At 46.3% G+C, this 24,964-nt stretch overlaps 1 protein-coding gene across 1 annotated transcript; it reads right to left on the bottom strand.

Moving 5' to 3' along the window:
• Positions 1-1,271: 1,271 nt before the first annotated feature.
• Positions 1,272-24,920, bottom strand: LOC135389230 (acetylcholinesterase-1-like). Its single transcript, XM_064619296.1, has 10 exons — positions 24,763-24,920; positions 23,584-23,785; positions 18,387-18,640; positions 10,489-10,795; positions 9,449-9,674; positions 6,032-6,267; positions 5,476-5,676; positions 4,373-4,630; positions 2,538-2,761; positions 1,272-1,459 (listed from the first exon to the last, which is right to left on the bottom strand). Exons 1-10 carry the CDS (start codon positions 24,918-24,920, stop codon positions 1,312-1,314), a joined length of 2,214 nt encoding a protein of 737 aa, XP_064475366.1. The 3' UTR covers positions 1,272-1,311.
• Between the last annotated feature and the right edge of the window lie 44 nt (positions 24,921-24,964).

Below are 24,964 nucleotides of genomic sequence, written 5' to 3'. Positions count from 1 at the left end.
ACAGACTTAAGCGGTCGGAAAAAAACAAAACAAAGGAAAACGAGTTTTCCTGATGCCCATAAAAGTAGAATTCTCAACCCATCTCGGTAGAGATGCACTGCAACCACATTTCTACCCAAACCAGTTTTACCTTTTTGGGCATAAACTGCAGAGTAGAAACAAACCGATGAGTAGAACCTGTATTTCTACCAGCCAGTTTTTGCTTAGACCAAACGTAAGAGAGAGGAGCACGGGAAAGAGGCGCTTCCGCTTATACCCGCGGAGGAGAAGGCGCGTGTGAATTGGCCCACAATTGTAGAAGTACTGTCGTTCTACCAGCTTGAGTAGGAAATTTTACTTTTCTTAGAGTGCACATTCAAGTTCCAGCCGTCTATGCATAACATCTTTGTTTTCCAGGGCCCTAGCGATAAATAAATAAGCTGTGCTGCGGCTGCTTTGGCTGGTTGAGAAAACAGTTACCACTTTTATATCCTTCAACAGTAACAGAACAAAATTCACACACATTTGCTGCTCTATAGGAAGCGCCTCATCTTGTTTTCGAATCTTTTTTCGTACTCACAATCCGATTTTACGGCTTTGCTACTCTGTTCCTTTCAGTTGTCAGCGCAATTAAGATGTTTCTCAATGCGTTACTTATCATGTGATGAATGAAAAAGAGGGAGACCTGAAGGCACACATGCTTTCGCAGCACACATTTTACCTTTTTCATGTGGCTTTATTCCAACGAAACAGACACATTAAAGCTTTTGTCAGTTGTCTTCTTCGTCCACATGGGCCTGCAGGTTGGCGCCCTTTCCACTGATGGACAAGTTGCACTAGCGCGGCAATTCCATCTGTTTCAGTTTATACTCATGAACAAGAAATGAACTGGCTAAACATGCCATTCATAACATAATTGCTTTCCTGCCCTTTGTCACCATCGAAGATATAAACGACACTGTACTTCACGAGTGCATTTGCAAACTTTGCAAGTACCAATGAGTTTAGTTCTATCAAGTACTAATTTTATGGCGTTGTTTCTTTCACTACGCGCCTATGGTTCTTATACACCCCTGAATGTATCGAGACGGCACCCACTTAGTGCGTGCTCATTTTATTCGTAACAATGATAAGCAGCACCTTGGAAATTTGTTCCGGTGACGTTATATCCAAACAAATTTGGATTGATTGATTGATTATCAAATTGATTTTTCATCGCTGGGACTGCGGTGCTTCTCGTGCTTTTCATGCTGGGACTGCGCTATATACTCATTAGCTTAGTTGCACATAAATCATTTGGGGCATATATATTGGGAGAAATTAGGGGGGATTTCAGTTGGAAACATATTTGCGTATGTTTTCGCACTCGGACTCCAGCAGGCGATGCTTCTGCTGCAGTCCGTTGAGCTTGATCTCCACGGAGCTACGATTAGCCTTTGTGTACTCAGGCCAGGACTGACCATCGACTTGCGGAAGGGACCTGCAACGAGGACGACACATCGGGTAATACTCTTCCTCACAGGAACAACAACTTTAATTTGATGATAATGATGATTGGGATGTTTCATCCCCAGAGGCGATACTCTTCCCTCATCTCTCCTCACAGATACTGTCGTGCATTGTACTCCTGGCCGTATACACGGCATCAAAAATTCAGTACACGGCTTAGACTCCAGTACATGGCATGAAGCACACAAGGTCTGATCGCTGTTCAACGTGACGTAAGCAGTAGGAGTCCTGCCAATCACATCTGTGCTTTTACCGATCATAACTATGGTGACGAGCCTCCATCAATCGCACAGGGAGTCACTCGTAGCCACAGGCCATCTGTGCGAGGATTCGCTGAAGCATATACAGTGCGACTTAGTGAGGCTTAGTGAAGGAGGGGACGGATGTAATGTGTTGGCCTTACGTCATTTAGAGGGCGCTGACACAAGACGAGAAGCAAGGCTACATTCGGGGACGACACAGACACAGAGCCTCTACACGCCTAATGAATCCTGGCTTTCATTGGCTTTCCCGTGAATTACAATGCGTATATCATGTCAGTGTGAGGCTGCCATGTCAATTTCTATGGCGTGCTTAAAGGAGAAAGAGGTGACATTTACCATGGCTCAAAACTCTGTTTCTTCCATTACGTAGCCATCAAGAGCCAGCATGCATAATATTTTAGCTGCGCTGTGAATTTCGCAGTGCGCCATCAATATTTTACAAAACTTCTAGGAGAACGCTACCATCGATCCGGCATGATCTCCTCGCGTGACGTCAGCAAACCTTCGAGCAGCTGTAAGCTCTCATTGGACAGTGAAAATTCGTCTCATACTATTACGGCGTTCCAGCAGCGGTGGCCTACGACAACAGACACGTGACGTCAACTTCCCTCGGTCACTTACACACTCGTTGAAGGAGTGGAGAGTTCCCAAACGGAGTGAAGATCACTAGACCCTCCCTGTGGAAAAGCTACTTCATTTGAATGAGTTTTGCATTATTATTATTATTATTCCTCGTGAATACCACGTGTGTTCTAGAAGGAACGTCTTATAAACGTGTAAACATACCCAGTCTTTGCAAAGTTGCTGAAAAGTTCTATCGTCCTGCGACTGAGGTTCCGTTCATCGGACGTTGAACTCCCGCCAAGTAGGGGTTTGCCGAAGACGAAAGCCAGGTCATCGTATCCCACGGGTCCAAAGCTATCTCGTGCCCAGGGTCCAAAAGATGGTTTGTGAGCCCATACGTACATGTATGCAGTGCTTCCGTGAGACGCCAGATGTTCAGCCAAGTACTGCAGCCAGTAAGTGAACGTGAACTGGGTAGATCCCTTTGTAGCAGTTTCAACAGGAAACCCCTTACTATGGAGCCTAGGAATAGCTAAACTCATGGAAAATAGATCGGTCCCAAGGGGCGGATCTAGGATGATCTGGATGTCCTGATTTCTATCGTCACCGAGTGCATGGTAACGGTAACCAAGCCAGAAAATATATATTACCGAAATGGGAGGTGGTAACGATAACGGAAACGGGTACCACGGTTATCCATAGCGGGAAACAGAGAAAAGATAATGACCTTCTGGTATATAATACGGGTGATGGCCGTTCCTGTTTTGCGATAACATGACATTTGTTTATTATTATTGTTTTTAACACACACCCATTTAATGTAACACGTGCCGTGGGTACCGCACAAGAGCATGGGAAGCGCAATATGGGATTTTCACTATGCATCTGTCGCCTACCCATCCAATCAGTTCGCATAACTCGTGACGCAAGCATATCCAGAGAGACCTATACACAACAGACGCCATGACATATTGCACGGCAACGCGAGTCTACGATTGTTCCGCTTCACCGTGGCTACGGCAGTATTCTTTACTACTGTAGCGGGCCGTGGACAACGACGAAGATGGCCACGCGCCTGGGGCACCTGCCTCAGGCGCGTGGCCATCGCCTCTACACTACAGAGACCGTCCACCTTATGGATGCGACATTGGAAGGATGTCTGGCCATGCTCACACTGTGCAGAGTGAAGGCGCGTCTTCACCGTTCTTTTTTTTTTTTTTTTTCTGGGAGATGTGCTGATCTCCCCGAAGCGAAGTTACTTGTACGGTGTTTACGTGTGACACCGAAGCAGGACTAGCGCAAAACGTGGAGCTGGCAGTGCTGAGAGGGCTGCCTCTCGCAGCTTATAACGGCCATTTCAATACTGGATGCAGTAATCGAAACGAAATCGAAAGGATGGTGGGTAGTTTCATTTATAATCGAATGATGCCCGCCAGTCACATTTTTTATTTCCCTCGAAAAAAATATCCCGAATGTTATCCCACCCACAAAGCGATGCAAAAGGTGCCTGACCGCAGGTCTCTGCGATATTTTCTTCTCCGTCCATGGCGCTTCGAAGCAACCGGCACGATTTCGAGGCTTAAATTTTTTCCAACTTTGTGACCTTGGTATCTCTTGATCGAGATGTGTCATTTGAACGATTTTTTTTGCACGTTCCACCGTGGATTATTAAATTTATGTGGTCAAGAGAAAAGTATACGAAAAAAAAAATCCCGAAAACGCAACAGAGAGCCTTTTTACTGCACGTTTGGAAGGCCGTGGCCGAGGCCCTGGATCTCCGACTGTGATGTTCTTCGCATGAGCAGAAAGATCATTCTTTGCTCTTTCGTTTGACGTTAAATATATTGCTTAATCTTCAGTCATTATCCCGTAACAATGCCGTGAACACGGAAGGGTAGGGGAAAATTCTCATTTTCGCGGCAGTTTTTGTCCAAAAAGGACATCTTGAAATTTTCCGATTCGCTGAGGAAACAAAGAACGCAACTGCTGCAATGTTTGTCGTAATGACAAAGTTGGCTCGTCAGACTCGCTAACTTCGCAGGGAAGGTTTCCGTTACCTGGACAGGGCAGTTGAAGAGAACGTCAGCGTAGATGACCTTCGCGACTTCGTTTCCTTGATCTTCTCTGTTCCACTCTGAGTCATTGGCGTAGAGACGGCGAAGGGAATCGAAGTCACGCACTCCCACAGATTTCATTTCTTCGTTCACGAAGAGGGTGAGCAGAGGATCGGAGACCATGTCCATTACAGTTTTCATCTCTTGCTGGTGTAGTTCCACTTGGTATCTGCCTTCGTCCAATACGTTTCCCAACAGGACCTGTACAGGAAGACAGAGGTAAGTTTTTTTTTTTTGATTGGGTGTTAGCGCCGCGAAACTGCGGCTATGAGCGACGTACAGATGTGGACAGACGGAGAGAGGATAGCAGGAAGGAGTGGGGGACAGTGGGGTTAGTATGCGTCCCGGCCAGACTTCAGGGGGAACTGTGCCGACATTCGTCTTCGGAAAACCCAGGGAAAACCTCAGACAGCACAGCCGGCGGTAGGATTCGAACCCACTACCTCCCAGTCTTCAGCACGACCTTGGTTACCACCAACGAGCGGACGCCTTAGCCCACTCGGCCATGCCGCTGGTACAGTGGTAAGTGATAGTGGATGTTGTCAACACTGTCACCTGCAGTCTGCCTTATCTTTTAGTATGACAGTTCGTAAGATGACACAGGGCTCTGTCTCCCTTGACGTTTAGGCGATGGTTTGAACACAGACATCCAGGTCAGGAAAGACAGGCGCTCGCGAATGTTTGCATTCTCGTGGACATAACGTGTACTATCTGCGTCACAGTACAAGTACGGATGGTGAGCAGAGTGAGCGTATATTCCTTGTCCTCTCTTCTAAATCATTCTCCACTTCTCCACCATCCAGTAGAATCTATTGCGTTCCTCGATTAGTCATTGCCATTGGCGTCACGGAGCATTGAACTATTGTGGGAGTGAAGGAAAGTGTTTTACCCTTTTGGCTCATATGCGAAATGGTTCACAATTTCAGGCGTACTTTATAAGAGAGCACACCTTCTGTATTAAATTTGTTGGGATCTGTCTAACAGCCGAAACACCTAAATGTGTAATCGATATTATGTCACGCAGTACTCGAAGTAAATGTACTGACCTGCTTTCCTCTTAGGGGATGGTTCCGGATCAAGCTACTAAGGTTCTCCGGCAGGTATGGAAACATGAATGATGGCCCGAAGTCCATGTTCTGGTAGATGCTAGGGGACTTGTACATGGCTTCTTTTAAAGTCCGAAGACAGGGCCACCCACCTCGTGCACAACCGAGCAATTCCATTACTTCTGAAGGGTATGCATTTCTCTGCGAGAAAGATTGGCATACGACGTTCAGTCGACGTATGATGAGCTACAAGAACAGGATATGCTGAGTTTTGCGCAGCATTACTGTAATTGGTATGATCGTATGCTGTCGATTCGTTGTGTTATTCGTTAACTTCCATCGGGGGCATCGCATCCAAGTGCAAATCGTGCCCTGCGAATAAAGAGTGCGCAACTTCCACAGGTGATCCTGGAGCTTCAGGGGAGTGAGGAGGAGAATCCAGTACACCGAAGTCCTCCCTACTACCTTCCATATTCCCCTTATATAGAGGCATATCACTGCTAAAACATACGAACGACCTTCAAGTGGAAAACGTTCCTGCATTCATCATAGTTACCTTCGTCGGGCGGTACAGAGAACCGCTTTGCAAAATTAGTCTGGAGAGAGTCTTCACCCAGGTATCCACGGGTGACACCATGTGATAGCCAATAGCCACTGCACCGGCCTCATAGCCATGCAGGACAATAGATGAAGTGTTTCCACCAAAGAACACAATGTTCTGACGCACCCAGTCAAGAGCCAGGAGCTGGTCGTGCAAGGCCACGTTCCCTGGAGCGTCGTCTGAGCCATCTCCTGCAAATACCGCATCATGAAATCTGACGAAGTTCTTACAACAAAGAGGAAAGTATGAAAGTGTACAAATACTATACTGTTGGCTAGCTAGCCACGAGGTACTGATCAGACATTACACGTGCGACATCAGCAACAACGAAGAGCTCAAATGGGTGCACTGCAATCGTCCGCGCTGCAGTAGGGTCGTATACGCAGTACTCGTTGTTGCATTGCCACCACGAAAACCAAACTCTTGGTGTCCCGTGGGTGCCTTCTCTCACAATCGACCTCGTGAACAATACAGCCTTAAGAGGATATGCCATCATAAAGTACCTACTGAAGCGCAAGATCCCACGACAGAACTATCAGGATGTAGGGGAGACAGGGGAGGGTTGTCACAGTTTTTAATTCTGATTTTGCTGTGACGAAAGCAGAGTTGTACGTAACTCGTTACCCAGTAGCCAGTTACTTTTTTTGGTAACGAACGACCTAATTACTTTTCTCAAATTCTCAAAATCGGTAACTTGATACCCACGTTACTCATTCCTTTCCTTCGTTTATCGGCTTCAACATGGACGACATCATCAATTACTATGTGGAAATTCCAGAAATTCTGTACGCTTCTGACATGAGTTGACCTGATCTGGATTTTCAGCTCCTGGGACCCTCTGGTCGACAGGCATTCTTTTGTTGAGTCCTAAGTGACCAGCATGACGAATGCCGCAACGCTTTCCTGTCGTGTCATTGACCATGAAAGCATTCTTGGAAAAAGACCCTAGATTTCTTTTTTTTTTGTGTGTGTGTGTGTGTGTTATCTCCCAGCGATGCCATAACAATGCATTGTTGTTGTAAAGTGTGTTCACCTGATCTGGACGACGAGATCCCGGGTTTATTATATGCAGCTCGTGCGTGTCAATAGCCTACACTCTTAAAAATGAACTTCACCGCATAGCACATTCCTAGCCAACCATCATCTGGAATGATATCGTTATCTGCCCTGATTTATTAAAAACGGGAGGCGTAAGCCTTTGTGTGACACTTATGATGTTCATAATTGTCACAAAAAAAAGGCGTACGCCTCCCGTTTTCAACAAATCAGGGCATATAACGATATCATTCCGGATGATGGTTGGCTAGGAAGGTGCTATGCGGTTAAGTTCATTTTTAAGAGTGTAGCCTCCACACTCGTGGGCTCCAATGAGGAACTCTCGTTGGATTATAAGATGGCACGGATGATAATCATGCCAGTGTGGCCTGGGCTGGATGAGATGTTCAGGGTGAAGGTTGCAAATGGTGACGGGAATGTAGTAGTTTAGTGTCTTCTTTGCCTTCCCAAACCAAAACGACTCAGTACATCCCACACTCTTAGAAATGAACTTCACCGCATAGCACCTCCTAGCCAACCGTCATCTCGAATGATATCGTTATGTGCCCAGATCTGCTGAAAACCGCGGCGTACGCCTTTTTTGTGACAATTATGAACAGCATAACTGTCATAAAAAAGGCGTACGCCTCCTGTTTTCAATCAGCGCAAATCAGGGCAGATAACGATATCGTTTGAGATTATGGTTGGCTAGGAGCGTGCTATGCGGTGAAGTTCATTTTTAACAGTGCACACGCCGCATTCGAATTTGAAGAAGCTTGCTCAGGTAAGCATTTTCACTATTCTTGTTAGCTGTAGCAGTTACCGTATCGAGGATTATAATTTTTTTTTGCTTTTCACTAATCAATCGAATACCTCGTGGAGCCAATGCCATGTAGTGAGCAGGTAGCTCGAGAACTTTGGCTGATTTGATGGTTTACAACGAAGGAGGATATGTTTACTTAAAAAAAGGAAAGGAAAGGTTAGCTACGCACTCTTAAAAATGAACTTCACCGCATAGCACGCTCCTAGCCGACCATCATCTCAAATGATATCGTTATCTGACCTAATTTTGTTGAAAACGGGAGGCGTACGCCTTTTCTGTGACAATTATGACCACCATAAGTGTCACAAAAAAGGCGTGCGCCTCCATTCCTCGTTTCCATGAAATCAGGGCAGATGACGATATTATTCGAGATGGTTGGCTAAGAGCGTGCTATGCGGTGAAGTTTAAGTGTGTGCAAAGAGCCAGCTTATAGTATACAATGGCTTATAGACGACCGGCACCCCTACGTCATTGATTAGGTTTCGCCGCCGCGCAAAGCATGCTGGTGGACACATATCAGCCCTATCAGCTTTTTCGGCCTATCAGACGACGCGTTCTTCGTGCTTCTTGCCCACCACAGCAAAATATAACCTCGAACCGGTCTTCTCGTGACGTCGCATGTTTCTAAACAGAGGGTCGTCTATAGACGGAGTAGCGTTTATCAGTTCAATACAAATCGCGCTGATGTCGTGTAGCCTCTTAACAGTGGTGCAAAAATAAGGTAATAAAAGCAGCTGTTGACCTTGAATTTACAGAAAAAAGCATAATCTAATCAGACGCATCTTATTTCCAATTCATGCATCAAACAAAGGTGGCTGTATTTCAGGCAGCCATGCTTTTCCACAGCAATTTTTCATTCTTGCCACAGCAGGCACCTGGCAGCGCTCTTTTCATCATGTTCGTGTACCAACCTGCCCAGATTTCTTCACTGTTCAAAATCCGTAAAAAAATTTTCGAAAGCTGAATAAACATTACGAACACGTGCCTCCTTTTGAGCTTTAGTGTGCATCGTGCAAAATTTGAAAACTTCAAGGGCGGAAAATTTTACTTACTCGTCACTGAAGCAAGTCCATGACAATGAAAGTTCCTTCAATCAGTGGATTCTCATGCCGCTAACAAACAGCGGGAAAATGGCTCAGCCGCATGCTTCGTTTTCTTTATGTAGCGAGTGTGACAACTGACCCGTGTGACAACTCTCACGGTCTCCCCTACCTTGTGATAGGAAAGGTATCGTCAGTGAGTGCCCACACGATCGACCGCCTGAATAGGAAGCCCTCATGGATGAGTTGCCTCGCGAACGAACCCGTGAAGATCAGCGTCTCATGTGAGAGTCCCAAGCCACTTCAAAAGAAGAAAGCCTTTATGAGAGTTTTCACTGTCGATCTCATGAGGTGTTACCTTCCATGAACGGGAATTCTTTCACCCCACAGCCACCAGAACGAGCTGAGGCGAAGACTAACCCTGAGGCCCCACACGAGTTCATCCAGCCTATGACTCTTGAACAACTGTCTTACCAAGAAATCCGAGAGCGTGCAGCCGATAATTGGGCACAACCACTATGACATCGCCGAGGGCACACAAGGGTGACGCATTGTAGTCCTGATTGGAGCCCCACTTAAATGCGTAACCGTAAAAGAAGACCAAAACAGTCTTTCCCCCTTGGCTCCTTCCAGGCAAAGATGGAGTCCAGAGATTCAAATGAAGGCAATCTTCTGACGTTTCCTTGGGTGTTCGACCTTCCTGCAAACAGCAGGTATACTTCTGAGCACTGTTGTGTTTTACTTATAGAAAAGATCTAGATGATCGTCTGCAGCTATCACTTGTGCAGGTATTGATCAGACATTGCACGTGCAACATCAGCAACAACGAAGAGCTCAAATGGGTGCACTGCAATCGTCCGCGCTGCAGTAGGGTCGTATACGCAGTACTCGTTGTTGCATTGCCACCACGAAAACCAAACTCGTGAGAAAGTACGCAGGCGTACGCCTTTTTGTGACAATTATGAACAGCATAAGTGTCACAGAAAAGGCGTACGCCTCCCGTTTTCAACAAATCAGGGCAGATAACGATATCATTCGAGATCATGGTTGGCTAGGATCGTGCTTTGCGGTGAAGTTCATTTTTAAGAGTGTACACTCTAAGAAAAAAGGGTGTGAAAAGGTGGTAACCTCTACAGTTACCGCCTAGGTCAACATAGCGTCTGATAAAGGGTGCAACAGGGTGGCAAAAGCAATTATCATATACCCAAATTGCTACAAAAAGGCGTACGCCCCCCTTGCTCACCGAATCAGAAGCGGTAACCCTATCATTCGTTGCAGAGAGTGAGGTAGCAGGTAGAACTTTGCAATCTTTTATGCACAACATATGCGACAACTATTACCACCTAAAGGGTGTGACTGCTCCACCCTTTTTTCTGAGAGTGTAGACACGAGCGATGCGCTAAGCAATGCAGCTTCACATGGCATGTCCTATATCTGTTGTCGGTATAACACTGTGAATGTCTCTACAGGTCTTCTGGTAAGACTTGAGATGTACCACGACATCAATTCTGTACCTCAAGCCAAGGCGTCATTGACGCTTGAGTACAAGGCAACTTCTGGTGAGTGGCGTCGGTGGTTGGAACGTCATCTAGGTACTCCACTGCATACGGCCGTTTGAATCGGAGCGACCCTGTTGTGTTCTTGCCAAAGCGAATGCCCAGAAACGTGAATACTGGCAGTCCGTCAAACTCCTCCCTGAATCCGCGGTAGGTGCCCCACTTGGCCTTCACGGTGTGCGCCTCTTTGCCCGTGTCACGCAATAGGTAATATAGGAAAAAAAGTAAGGTCACGATTATCACGAGGGCGATGAGGACGTAATATCTGTAGAAAGAGAAAAGAAACAATGAATGTATTGATGCCGTAAACATCTTTTGGTTCGCCATGAAGTCAGATGCTGTACATGCCCGAGATAGCTGAGTGACCCATCAAAACCAATACATGACATTCTCGGGTAAACATAAACAAGCCCCACGCCACAACCGGAACCAGTCGCCATGCAAGATGACATCTTTCGCTTTCCTGATTTGTTGAAAATGGGAGACTTACGCCTTTTTGTGACAATTTGAATTGTCACAAAAAGGCGTATACGACTCCCCTCTCTCTCTCTCTCACTCCTCAAATCAGAAGCGATAACTGTATCAGTCGGCACAGTGGTTGGCGCAGAGCATGTTTGCTGTGAAACCGGATGTCGTTCTGGCACCACACCTGAAGCCGTGAAAACGGCATGTATACAGAACGTTCTCGGGTAAACATAAACAAGCCCCCGCCACAACTTGCGGTGCCACGAACATTCCGGTCCACTCTCGACTAAGGACGCTCGGAACCAGCCGCCTTGCAGAATTCTGTCTTTCGCTTACCCGATTTGTCGGAAATGGTAGGCGTACGCCTTTTTTGTGACAATTGGAATTGCCACAAAAAAAGGCGTATACGAACCTCTCTCCTGAAGTAAGAAGCGATAACCGTATCTTTCGGCACAGTGGTTGGCGCAGAGCGTGTTTGCTGTGAAACCGGATGTCATTTTGGCACCAAACAGGGAGCGGTGAAAACGGCATGTATAGGTAAAACTACACTTTTAAAAATGAACTTCAGCTATTCAGTGACTCTAAACTCATAGAAATGACCTTCACCGCATAGCACGCTCCTAGCCAACCATCATCTCGAATGATATCGTTATCTGCCCTGATTTGTTGAAAACGGGAGGCGCACGCCATTTTTATGACACTTATGCCGTACATAATTGGTACAGAAAAGGAATACGCTTTCTGTTTTCAACAAATGATAGTTGGCAAGGAGCGTGCTTTGCAGTGAAGGTCATTTCTAAGAGTTTAGAGTCACTGAATAGCTTCGCTCAGAGTACTGCGTTCCGTTTACCCGGCGCTATGCCGACAGGTGTCTGGCAACATTGAGAGCGCCGCTCTCCCATTGGACAAAATCTGCAACTCTGCGGAATTTTGTTGACACGCCAGTGGAACAAAAAAACTGAACTTCACCGCGTAGCACGCTCCTAGACAAGCGACAGCCCTAGTGACATCATTCCCGCGCCTGATTTGTTGAAAACAGGGGGCGTACTCCTCTTTTGTACCAATTATGTTCGGCATAAGCGGTCCAAAAAATGCGTACGGCTCCCGTTTTCAACAAATCAGGGGAGAGACCGATGTCATTCGGGATTCTGGTTGGCTAAGAGCGTACTATGCGGTGAAGTTCATTCTTTCGCACAGGCAAAACGACCCTATGCTGCGGCAAAGTTACTTCACATCGCGAATTGCGGCGCGTTGACTATAACAGCACGTGCGATTTCGTTTAGAGGGCTTTGACCCATTGTCGTCAAGGAAGACGCAAAAGCGTGGTCGAATAAAGAAGAAAGAACGAACGTCTACAGACGGAATCTGTCATTAACATAGCAGACAATATTAACGTAGAGGCTATGGAAGTGAGCTTCATTTTTAAAATGGCGTTTCGCTGTAAGATAATGTGCGTCAACTTTGTTCTCTACAAGATTAACTCTCACGTGGTAAGGGTTGACCAATCCCTGGGAGCCCTGGACCCGAAACCCAAGTTGCTCTTTTTCGCCGTTCGTTGGCAGCACCGTCCATGTTCCGGCAATCTTCAAAATATTTATACGTAGAAAATATGCCGAATTGAGAAGTTATGCTTTCTGTGTTTTATCAAACAATGATGTTGTGCACGACAGTGGGCAAAAATATGGGGGTTATTTTTCACTTTTCGGTCCCTTTAATGCCCCTTATCCTAGCGTGTCTTTGTTTGCGTCCAGGACACAGTTGAAGTCGCCACCCAAAATCACGTGGTGGGGGGCGAGCAGAAACACATCCAGTTCTTTGAAGAAACTGTTGGCATCTCCTTGACGAGCTGGAGCGTACACATTGGTTATGCGCACTTTATCCGAACTAATGACAAACTCAACAGAAATAACGCGGCATTCCGTGTCACTTGTAAAAGTGCACCTCGACACCAACTGATGCCGAAGAACAACGAGTGCAACCCCTTGTGATCTTGGAGTCGCAAGAGAGAAGAAAACTTTCACATTGTGGCAGAGTCTCGAATTCCACAACGTCACTCCACTTTGTGAAGTTCGTTTCTTGAACAAGCACAATGTCACATCCTCGAGCACGGGCTAGCTGTAGGACGGTGTGCTGTTTGGTGTCGCTTTTGAACCCTTGTACATTTAACGTTAGTATTCTTACTGACATAAAAAGGAAAAGAAACCACTGGTTGCCACCGGTGGCATTCACTGACTCCGCTTGGTCTGGGATCCGGGAAGTCCCACAGAACTACCCATCGTATAGAAGATATGCGAGCACCCTCAGCAGTCTTCATTGGGAAGCATTGTATACTACAGCTAGAATCATTGGCAAAGTTAGCAAATTGTACACACAACCCGCACCTAGAGTAAAAGGTTCTTCTGAAACGGTGAGTACCACACGTTTAGAAACTTACAATGAATATGTAATTAGTTCAAGGCGACTAATATACAACAGCACTATTCATCCCTACCGTATTGTGTTTTTTAGTCGAACTGCACTGTCGTTTCCTGCGTCGGCGCCAATAAAACCGATAATTTTTGTGCGTGACGTGAAGTGTGTTACTGGAATAATTTCAAAAATAGCAAAATATGGACCGTACAAATAAGAAATATTTGTTTCCAGAATATCTCGCGGTACCACAAGTTTAATTTTATTAATACTATTCTGTTTTTTTTGTGTGTGTTTTTTTCTCATATATCGCGTTTTGGGAATATTAAAATACAGCCATGTTCAACCCACGATTACCAATGGAGTGCCAATGAAGGTGCATTGGTTGAGAGCTGGCTACATTGGCACTTAGGTTTGATGGCAAACAAATGTAACGCCAATGAGGTGCCATCGTTCATTGAGCAATTCTAGAACGTAGTTATATGGTCGAAATGGCTTCACACTTTAATAAGATTGACATTCTGGTTATTTTCTGACATGATGCACTTTGTTTGTCAGTTTTGTACACTTGCGGTTGAGCCAAGATAACATCAACAGAGCCAATAAACAGCCATTTATCGGCTCTTCATTGGCTTGATTGGGCCTACTTAGGCCCAATGAAACCGGGACAGTGCGAATATCGAACTAATGTTGTGTGCTGCTTGGGAGCTATGAGACGAAATTTTCACACAGCATCCAAAGACATTAGGGAACTAGTATCCCAGCCATATGTCCACCCAATCTCAGAATATGCCAGCCCACTGTGGGACCCTTTTGAAATAGGCTTGACACAAAAAATACAAAGCCAAGCTGCGCGCTTTGTTTTGAAGAACTATTAATCGAACACACAATCTGCTGACTTGAAAGCCGTCCTGTGATGGGGGCCACTTGAAAGATGCAGGAAGGAGGCTCGCCTGAAACTTCTTCGAGATATCCATCTTAAACAATCAAGGATCCCTCGCAATGATTTTTTACTGCCGCCCAACTTTATGTCTCAGCGTTTGAATCACCCTCTAAAGATTAAGGCCTATTCGCGTTTTGCGCGACCTGTAGGTGGCGCATCTAACCTCCAACATGGCGGACGTAACCAGGTTGTGGCTTAGTTTCGATTTTGAGATTTCTGAACTGCAATGTTGATTCTCGATGCGTTGAAGGCGAACGTGTATTAAACGCTGCACATATACTTGTGGCAGGCGTAACCGAGTTGTCCAAAGAGAAGGCTATAGTTGTAGCGTACTATTCGCGAAGTTCCGGCGTGTTTGATCAACACACTTCGTGAAGGTGAATTTCACGTTTACCGGTTGTGAGGCCGAAATAGCGAGCAGCGAGTGTTCTCCGCTGCAGGAATGTCAGAGACATGTAAGCACACGATATCTGTGCTGATGCTGTCTTACAGATAAGATCTGCTAAGTGTGTAGCGTGTGTACGAATGTAGTTTACAATTTACAGGGTAATTGTTGCCACACCCGTGTGTCACTGGTGCGCATGTTTTTGGGAAACCTTAATGAAACGTCGCATTCTTTCTGAATTCTTTCCCCAAGTGATTTGACGCGCTGATTCAAATCCACAGTTACAAAACTGACTTCGTATAAGTTTTCGCGCTATACCCTGCGCTTTCCTGCACATAATGGCTACTCAAGTTTGAGAAAAATTGTTCTGTTTTGTTTAGACAAGGTTTTGCTTCCCTTGCTGACGTGAGTTGCACAGAAGTGTGCTTCAGAAAAAGAAAAATAAGAACGCTCATCAGATATGCAGGCAGTACCGCTCCAGGAGCTCTGCCATACACAAACAACCATTGCTGATGTAACAGGTTTGCTGATTTCGAGTCGCTCAATCCATCTCTTCCGAGGATGAGTCAAAGTAGGCGGTATTCCATGTGTGGAAAGAAAACGCGGAAACCAAACTGCTGTCCCCTTGGCGCGCAGAGTCGCATTGCCGCACAGAACAGAAGTAGTTTGGTTTTATTTGCTGTTCGTTCTCTGCACTGTTCCCTTCATACATGATTTCAAAAGCAAAATACAGGTGCAGGTCAGCGACCCATGCGAAAAGCAGCAACTTCTCCGCAATAGAACGCGGGGTCGGCCGTGTGTACCTGGATCGGCTAGTCCCGAGTTTCACCGCTGTGCGGCGTCGATTTGGCGAAAACCGCGAATACCGGGTATTCACCTAAATCCCCGGGCTAAATAATTCGCGAACGGGTGCACCAATCGACGAACTTTCTTTTTTACAAGCATCTGTCCGATACCAACTGCAAGCTGCACACCATGTGAATGAGTGGGAGGCGTTCAGTATTTTAAAAGAAAATTCAAATGAGTTTCGTAAAAAAAAAAAAAATTCCAAAGGAGGGCGCTGTCGGCATTAAAATGGGTGCTACCCCTTTTGAAACCTTCAATGGGCACCTTTTAGAGAAAAATCTGCCACCGAAGCGTGTCATTTGTTGCAGTAATCATTTGGTTTCGGTTTACATATCTTGTAGCGGCTGGTCGCTGTGAAGCGAAAAAGGACGTAATGCATGCATGCAGGATATTATTAATTGGTGGATAAGGGAGTGGAAGAGCGTTCTTTTGCGCTTGAGCGCGACCAGCCGCGACAAAAATATGTAAACCGAAACCAATTAATTACTGCAACAAATGACCCGCTTCGGTGGCAGATGTTTCTCGAAAAGGTGTCCACTGAAGGGGTAGTACCCATTTTAACGCCGACAGCGCCCTGCTTTAGAAGTTTTTTTTTTTTTTTTACGAAACTCATTTGAATTTTTATTTAAATAATGAGCGCCTATCTACTCATTCACACGGTGCGCTGCTTGCAGTTGGTATCGGACAGATGTTTGTAAAAAAGAAAGTTCGTCGATTGGTGCACCCGCTCGCGAATTAGTTAGCCCGGGGTTAACTGAGACACACTATATATCCCGAACGTCTTTGTTTTGAGAATTCTTTTCTTTTTCTGTTTTGTTGTAAGAACACACGAATGGATGGTCTCCCACGTGACCTCGCTCTTTCCTGCTCTAATAGTTCTTCTGCCAATAGTTTGTTACATTATTTGAATGTACAGTGACATCGTACCTGTACTGATTTGTATCGTTCAATATTTATTTTGTGTGTCACACTTATGTACCCTCTCCTATACATAATGCCACTTGCATGTGGTGCAGTAGAGCAATAACAATAACTAAGTAAATAAATATTCTATTGAAACCTGCTTGTTCATACATCTCTGGCAAAGTTACTGAAGACTGCACTGGGGAATTTCCTCGAACTCCTCAGCTCACACTCTAGTTTCCATTTTACAATATTTGGGTCTGCTTGGTCTGCTTGCAGGAACGTCGAGGAAATTTGTCAGTGCCATCCACAGTAGCTTTACCAAGGCTCTATGAACGAGCAGCTTCGAAGACAGTAGATGTACCTGAAGCACTGCTGAAGCTACGGATGACACCAGTGCGGAATTTCATTGCCGTTCTTGCCAGCGGACGCAGCGGCATCATCCACCCGATGCACTAACGAAGCAGCCGAGTACACCACTGAGGAATTTCCGCAGTGTATTTGCAAGCGGGCCCAGTAACGTGCGCCCGAAGCGCTACCGGAGCTAGTGAGGACACCACTGCAAGCAGGCCCAGATGCAACAGAACGGGAGCGGGATCAATGAGGGGCATCGTATAGAAGTCACCTCAACCAGAGTAGGCCCCTAGCAGCCTTTTTGCTTCAATTGAAAAATCCATCAGAGCCACTCTTAATGGAACCATTAGGCTAATAGATCCTAATTTCGAGCATTTGCAATAGGAGTAAGGATTTAGCGGTCTGATGGGATCATTAGGGCCCATCAACGGTCTAACGACTTCATGTGACCTACACAATACCAAACGCACGTTTTTTGTTTGTAGAAAGTAGTATTTTTCTGCCTTTTTGCCAACCTCTTATCACTACACGTTTTTGTTCCTCTTGCTTCTGTTCTTTTTTGTTTTTGTTTCGCGGGCCTTTCACATTCATATTGAACAATGTGCGCGTCGTTTTGCAAACCAAACAGAGAAAGATGTACAAGCTCTCCAGAACCGAAATCCAAATAGCTCAATTAGAAAGGTAGTGTTCATTTCCTCCCTAAGGCAATAGCGCAGATACTATACTTGTCTTCCTAGCGCAGGCGAATACGGGAGTCGTGTTTGCTACCTCATTTAAATAGAAGATTGAGGTGTCTAAATGCATTTCATTTACTCACGCAAGCAATGCTGAAGTGAAGAATTGCTTGGGGTGTTAAGTCAAGACCAACACAACGTATGTGCTTCTTCTGCTTTTGGTTTATGACATTCTGTAGGTTCATCCAAAATTGAACTTCTGCAGTGCAATCGCGCGTTCCTTTCTCTCTCGTCTAATTTGTTGTTGTTGTTGTTCCAATGGAAACACTAAAGGACAAGACTAGGACAGAACAGAATGCGGCTTCCGCTTAGTCTTTTGTATCCCTGTCCTTCAGTGTTCCTAGCATTGAAGGTCTTAGCGATTTTAAGCTATTCCAAAACTCTGATGTCCCATTAAGGGCACCTGATCAACTATGACGCGTCATCTGTTGGACCGCCCCGCTGACGGATCATTGAGTTCTTCGGTGGGGCCACTACGCCCACCTGATGGACTGCTAGATACCCTTTGTCGGATCGCCAGGGGCCCTGTCTTACGGTCAGGCCTTCTTGTGGGGTCATCAAGCCTACCTGACCGACTGTGGGGCAGCATTTGTCGGATTGCTAAAGTCCTGTCGGACCACTAGGAGTTGCTAATGGGCCGTCAAGCCGGCTTGATGGTCCATCAGAATATTCTGAAGTCCACTAGAATTCCCGATGGGTTCTTGTCGGATTTTTCGATGGGGTTTCCAGGTCACTACTTGCAACCAAACATGTTCCTCTGTGCGTGAGCATTCTTCAAACACAAACGTTCTGCATTCTTGTGGTCTGAATCTCTTACGTCGCATGTCCTGTGGAGTAATCTCTGGGTTGTTGTGTTGTTGGAGAGAGCCTGGACACAGATGCCGGGAGTTCGCACGAAGATAGGTTGCGTGATCGGGAGGTATCCTGGAACGCTGGCCGGTCGACAGACACATATTCCAGCTTCTCTATAATGGAGCCGGAGCTCTCCCATTGGGACAGTCGGTGACCCAAGTACGTGTCCAGAGCAGGGCTGCAGGCGCCGCTCTGCGCAGCAGTCGACCTTTGCCCGTCCTATTGCAAAAAAGAAAGAATGTTTGGTAAGAAGGAATGTTTCGTGGACATCTGCGATGTGCTAATAAGCCCTTAATGGAAGTCGACGACAGAACGAGACGTTTTTATAAATGGTAATGGGTTTGACACTGATACAAGACAGCGGGTTCTGGCTCCTGCTACAATAACATACTACCTGGAAAATTTTCTTGTCAATAAGTGCCTCCCTCAAATGCCTATTTTTCAACATACGCTTTTCTCACAAAACCGCTTAGAACGGCACTTAACCACACTACGCATTCCACTCAAACCATTGCACCGGATGATACCATACCTCTTGATTTGTAGAAAGCACGGGGCGCACGCCTTTTTATGACCATTATCATAACTGCAGTGAAGTTTGCTTATCAACTAAAAGAATCAATTCCAGCGACGGCACCTGATCATTCTGGTTCTATTTTTTCACGAAGTAGACCGACAAGCAGAAAAATGCCTCCTGTTCGAAATAACGGCGGCCTCCGATCTGTGTCTTCTACCCCGCCAAACTGATCAATTACGATGCCACATCTTGGGCCGTTTGCATAAAATAAAATGGAGATGAGAACGATCTCACGGTGAGTTCGTACTCAAATGAGTAAAGTCTCTGATTTGAGGTAGACACGATTGCATAACGATTGAGACCGCTCTCGTCTCATGCTCACGTGACATCGAACTTGAGACCGGCAGCACGGCAACTGGCGAGCGAAAATTACGTCATGGGTTCAACCGTCCAATGCCATGAAGGATAAAGGTGCGCCGTACAGCTCGGATGTCAGAGTGGGGTGCTTTTACCTTTTACGACTCTCGGAGATTGCTTCTCGTCGTCGTGGCCCGCAGTTGTCATATTTTGCCTCCAGTCACAGTCGCGTCAAACTATAGGAGGTAAGGCCAAATATCACGATATCGCGAATCTCTGCAGTGCAATATGTGCAATCGTTTCATCCGCAGAAAGCACATACAGCTCCGGTTTTCAAGGTGGTGACAGATTCCATCGTCTGCTTTTACAGCAACAGCTGTGAAGGGTTTAATTTCCTGCCGATCTTGTCCCATATGTCGCATCGCCGAAACACAGAAGAGAAAAGACGAAGAAGAAACGCATCGTGGCGGTGTCCATGTACATTTCTCCCTACGTGCCCCCTCCCAAGATACATACGTTCCTGGCTGAAACGTTCACCAGTGAACGAACCTATCCTATCACAGTCACCGGCGACTTCAACGTGGACGCCAAGCGCAACGGTGTCTTCCTCCAATGGGTTCGAGAATTTCTCGATTTCTACCTCGTGTCATCTACCCAAGAATCCACCTGCAGAAGTGGGACTTGCCTGAACTACCGTTGCCTTATGGTGGTTGAGCGACGTGCCTCATGGTGTACTCACTTGTACAGTGACCTTAAGGCACACCTTGCGGTCCCTCAACCCCTCAGCAGTGTCGCTGTCGTTGATTTGATGTAACTTGCATCATACCTGCCAGTTTTTTTATTCATTGTGCAAGTTGATACAACAGCGTGAAGGCTTGCACACGGATATTTAAGTAACTTCACCAGATTCTAAGTACTTCTGTTCAATAAAACGAACACGGAGCTCTGTGTGGTCTGTTGTTTTGCATGTTGTAGACGACTCCCTGTATCTCATCAGTGTCCCTCGGACGGAGCCCAAATTAGACAGAAGGACGGTTACAACTGGCACGTGAAGGTGAAAAGGATGTCATTATATCAAATATTTTCAATTTGACAACAAAGGCAGGGAAACAAAAGGAACAGACCAAAGTCACTAACTGCATTCGAGTGACAGTCCGTATCAACTGTCTCAACTAAGCAGAGCATTCTCAAGTTGAGAACGCGTTAGAGCTTGGAAGTTACGTGGCTCAAAATCTGAGAACGCTACTCGAGAGCGTGTTAAGGTGCGACCTCAAATTCGTGCTCCAAATTTGCTTTATGTAGCCGGCTCTGACCACGAGAACGAGATCGAACTCAAGTGTGAGACCGATCTCAAGTAGCTTGATGCAAACGGGCCCATATTTCTGTTATGCAACCATCACGAAACTGTACTAACTGTGGCGAGAAGATGGAATGTGACATCAAAAACAGTAATATACCAGTAGTATATATGACCAGAATTCAGGGACGACACCTGTGGTGCCGGTGTTGCCTGATAGCAGAACGACTTGCAAGAAAGCCCACTTCAAAGACAAGCACAACGTGAGGAGGAAAGCAGATGGAAAGAGCCGCGGCTAGACGAGAAAGGGAATTTAATTGTACATCAGATATCGCTATATATCGAGCGCGCGGCAGCCTATAGCAGACAAACACAGCCTGGGGAGACTGCACGGGCGCAGACGGCGAACCAAGAAGGAAAATGTGATGAATCAGCTCTGAAAACTTTTACCAAACAGCTCCGTTGCTGTACTGCTGTTCAGAAGTCAGCCATTTGAGCTCCAGCTCATAGCGTCTCAAGCAGCACAATGTACTGAAAGTCGAGTGTAATAGGGGTGGGCGGTATGTGTCTTATCAATGTTCTTTAGTTTCAGGAGTCTGTTCAAGGCCTTCCACCTACCCGTCCACCCCTATTGCACTCGACTTTCAGTACATTTTGCTGCTTGGGGTGTGGAACACGGCGATTGGCACGTGTAAAGCAGGGCCTGATCTACGATGACAAAGTGTGGCTTGGTTTCAATAAAGGTCCCCTAAACTTAGGGCTAGTCCGCGACTAGCTTTGTATCGTCTGTTAGCGACATAATGTGAATTCTACAATGTTAGCCAGTGTTGGCAAAGAAGGGTTGAGAATGACCGGCGTCCAGAGTCGTTTGTTATCGGTTCACATATTAGGGAGTTTTAGCAGACTGTTGATAACGTGGCTTGCGTCGAACCGTATCAACCGGATCCAATCAGTGGAGATTCTGAGTCACGCGCGACTACGATTGGTTCCGATAGACACGATAACCTTATCAACGGTATACTAAAACTGACGCCAGGCGTTCTCCGGCTGCGTGATCTCCGAAACGTAGGGTTTGAAGGCAGTCAACGATACGATATCGATTTTTTGGGGACCGCTGACACCACGGGAAGAACGAGTGGTGCAGCCCGAAATTAACTGTGTGTTGTACAGCGATACCCCAGTGCTTCCCGACAGTGTGCAGCCTCTCTGACTGTTTTGACCGCACAGTTGGTTCAGTTGCTAACAGGTGGCGCCACAATACCGCCGTCATCGCTTGCTTTCTGCTACTGTGAGTTCTGAGATTGCACAGAGGCGACGGGTATATTACTCTTGCGATTGCAACCTTATTTTGTCAGGGTGCATATATGCTTTGTTTTTTTAGAAAACGTGATATAAGTCATAAAAGAGAATAGAAGTCATCAAGAAACAGCTAGCAATGTTCGTAGCAGACGGTTTTTCCTAACAACGAATGAGGCGTCTCTCTACCACAAACGTCAGACTAGAGTGGGTGATTTGAGAGAGTGGGTAGGCGATTTTGCAAATTAATTGCGCCGCGGTGAAACAACTTTGGACAAAACTATTTTATGGGAATGCTTTTCACATACTGCTTTACAAGATGACAGCAGTTTTTGGCCATGTTAAACACCACTTTAATGCTCCTCTAAAGTTTATATCTTGACTATTGTTCCTTTCCCAAGTACATCGGAAGGTGGTGAAGTAGGTCGGCATGCAATGGAAAGTGGTCTACTTTTCACACGCTAACCATACAGGCGAGAGGTCATCATTACAGCAATTAAAGCAAAACAGAACAGTAATTGATTACGCCATAGTGCCAGTACGATATTAATAAGCCCTCCAGGAAGAAAATTGTGACGCTCTCGTCTGCTGTTATTCTCGGAGCTCTCTTTGTAAAAGAAAAAAAGTAATCCGAAAACGGAACGGTCTGCGGATCGAACTGGACGGAAAAAACTGACGCTCTTGCGCTTCCATTCCACTTGTACACTATCAAGGAATGTAGTTCGTTACCGGGACCACTGCGTTTTGGTAACCAAAGAAAATAACTAGGTAAATGATATGTTTTTACCTGAAGCAGAAGCAAATTAGGAACGAAATTAAACAGGAATGACCCTCGTATATTGCGTTAAACGTAGAAAAATAAAATTTTATCGCCCGTTTCTAGATGGCGATCCGCCAGCTTGGCTGAGGACCTTCTGACCTAACCGAGGCACAGTCTCGCCCCCCGCACCGCCTACTGCGTGCCGGGGGGGGGGGGGGGGCGCCGCCCCCCAGACCTCCCTACCCCCAATCTGTAGAACCTAACTTAACCTCACTAAAGTGAGGTGATTTAGCCCAATTCTCTTGCAAGTTTCGAATCCGTTAGGCTTAGCATTCCCGTGTTTCTCCTGTGCTAAAAGGGAAGATGGGGTTGTTGAAATGCCTATAAAAAACTTCTAGTTCACGGAATTTTATAATTCTTACAATTTTAGATTCAGTATATGAACTTCTTTCACTTCTATGCAATATTTACCTTTCAAACGCTTTCACAAATTTTTAAAAACGAGTGGTCCCGGTAACGAACTACAGCCCTATCGAGGGACATCTCATAGAAACAACTAAGTGTGGACGCTTCTTTCTAAAACTCGGGGTCAACGGATATTCTAACAAAACTAGGTGGAACGCATTGCCTCAGTGGAGGGCAGGGAGTACGAAGGTCAAGCCATCTTTAAGAGGGGGCTGTCCTGCAATTTTGGGAACGGCAGTAGTAGCTTCAGTAATTGTTTGACGGTTTTGTATCGAGCGCGCGAGCAGACGATTTCTGTATCCAATTACGAGCTTTGTACCGCGACGACGTAGCGGCTATTATTGTTCCCAGCACAGATCGTGATATGATGTGCAGTTTTTATCAACTTAATTCGTTTATTTAATAACCGTGATGATTCTGATCGAGCAAATTCACAGTGTTCCACAATCGAGGTTAGGCAACGTACTTACCATTGTGGTGGTTCCTGAGTGTATGGTTCCTTTAAGTGGATCGTTGCTAGACACCAGCGCAGAGCTGAGAACGAAAAACTGCGCGAGCGATTCTTCTACCTCTTCTTCCTCCGTCTCTTGGCATTCATTGGACCGAAGCGTAAAATAATTATTACCCTCGTTTCGAAAGGTACTATCTTCTTGTACAGGGCATTTTGTGCCACTAGTGAGATTTTGCAGAAGCATGAAGCTCTTGCGAGATCTCCCCTACGCTAACCATGCCATAACCTCCATAACATTGCACTTGTGTGGATCTTCCAGTGTCCCCAGGAAGCGAGACGGCATGAAATATACGATTTGTTTCACAATTTCTGTACTGTGGCTACCACGGGGAAGCGATGTGACGGCCGGTACCCGGGTTCGAATCCCGGTGCCGGCTGTGCTGTTTGGGGTTTTTCCTGGGTTTTCCTCAGACGCTTTCAGACATATGTCGGCGCAGTTCCCTTAGAAGTCGGCCCAGGACGCACATTCCCCCAGGGCGTCAGTCGTGACGTTGCCCACCTACGTGAGGCCGACAACGGCAAGCCCCTTCACCACTCACCACCCACCACGGCCCGTGGACGACGATGAAGACGTGCCTGTGCTGGCGCGCACCACTGCAAGCCGAGACTGTCCATCACTTCTTTCTCGACTGCCCCTCCTACGTCACCATTCGTCGTCGCCTTCTCGTCCCCCCTCTTCTCTCCATCGGTGCTCAGCTCTCCCTGACATCTCTGCTATCCCTTGGAGCCTCCCATAATGGCGTTAGGGACCGCGCTGTTCTCCATAGTATCATGTCATTCATCTCCAGCTCTAACCGATTCTAACTCTTTTGAGTGGATCTAACTCTGAGTGGATCTAACTCTTTTTTAACATCCTGTTGACCGCATCTCAGTAGTCCTGGCCAATCTCCCTAGCGGATAAGCGCCATCCCGCTTGAGGAGCAACAACAACAACAACCACTGCGCTTGCCAGCCAGTTCTCCTGACATTATAGTTCTTCAAGAAACGTGGTTGGCTTCGCATCGGCCATTTTCCTTCCCCGGCTTCCATGTGTATCGCTTGGACAGGCCTGTGGGTAGGGGAGGTGGGCTTTTAACTCTCATCTCTTTAAAATTGGTGCACACTTCTTCCGTCGTTTCTCAGGTCACATCTTCCTCACTTGAGTGCCTTGCAGTTCAGCTTACGCTCCGAGATAACAGATCCGTGGCTGTAGTTAACGTGTACTGCCCGGCGGGCTTCCAGTCCCCCTCTGCCATCAATGGCGTTCTGACTGGTGTTCCTCGTGGACACCTTGTTCTCGGCGACTTCAATTCCCATCATGTCACATGGGGTCTGAGAACTGACTCTAGCGGTCGGGAACT

Source organism: Ornithodoros turicata, chromosome 3 (assembly GCF_037126465.1).
Source record: "Ornithodoros turicata isolate Travis chromosome 3, ASM3712646v1, whole genome shotgun sequence".
NCBI classification, from domain to species: domain Eukaryota; kingdom Metazoa; phylum Arthropoda; class Arachnida; order Ixodida; family Argasidae; genus Ornithodoros; species Ornithodoros turicata.
The sequence above is the reverse complement of the archived record's forward strand: the minus strand, read 5'-3'. Positions and strand labels throughout refer to the sequence as shown.

What these genes read in the sequence shown, in the direction of transcription:
- LOC135389230 (XM_064619296.1), bottom strand. Translation starts at nt 24,920, where the DNA reads ATGGGAATTGAAGTCGCCGAGAACAAGGTGTCCACGAGGAACACCAGT. An exon ending in GCACGCTCTCGGATTTCTTG is followed by an intron (nt 6,268 to 9,448) that starts GTAAGACAGTTG and finishes CGGTATTTGCAG; the next exon opens with GAGATGGCTCAGACGACGCT. An exon ending in ATCCCCTAAGAGGAAAGCAG is followed by an intron (nt 4,631 to 5,475) that starts GTCAGTACATTT and finishes CTTCCTGTACAG; the next exon opens with GTCCTGTTGGGAAACGTATT.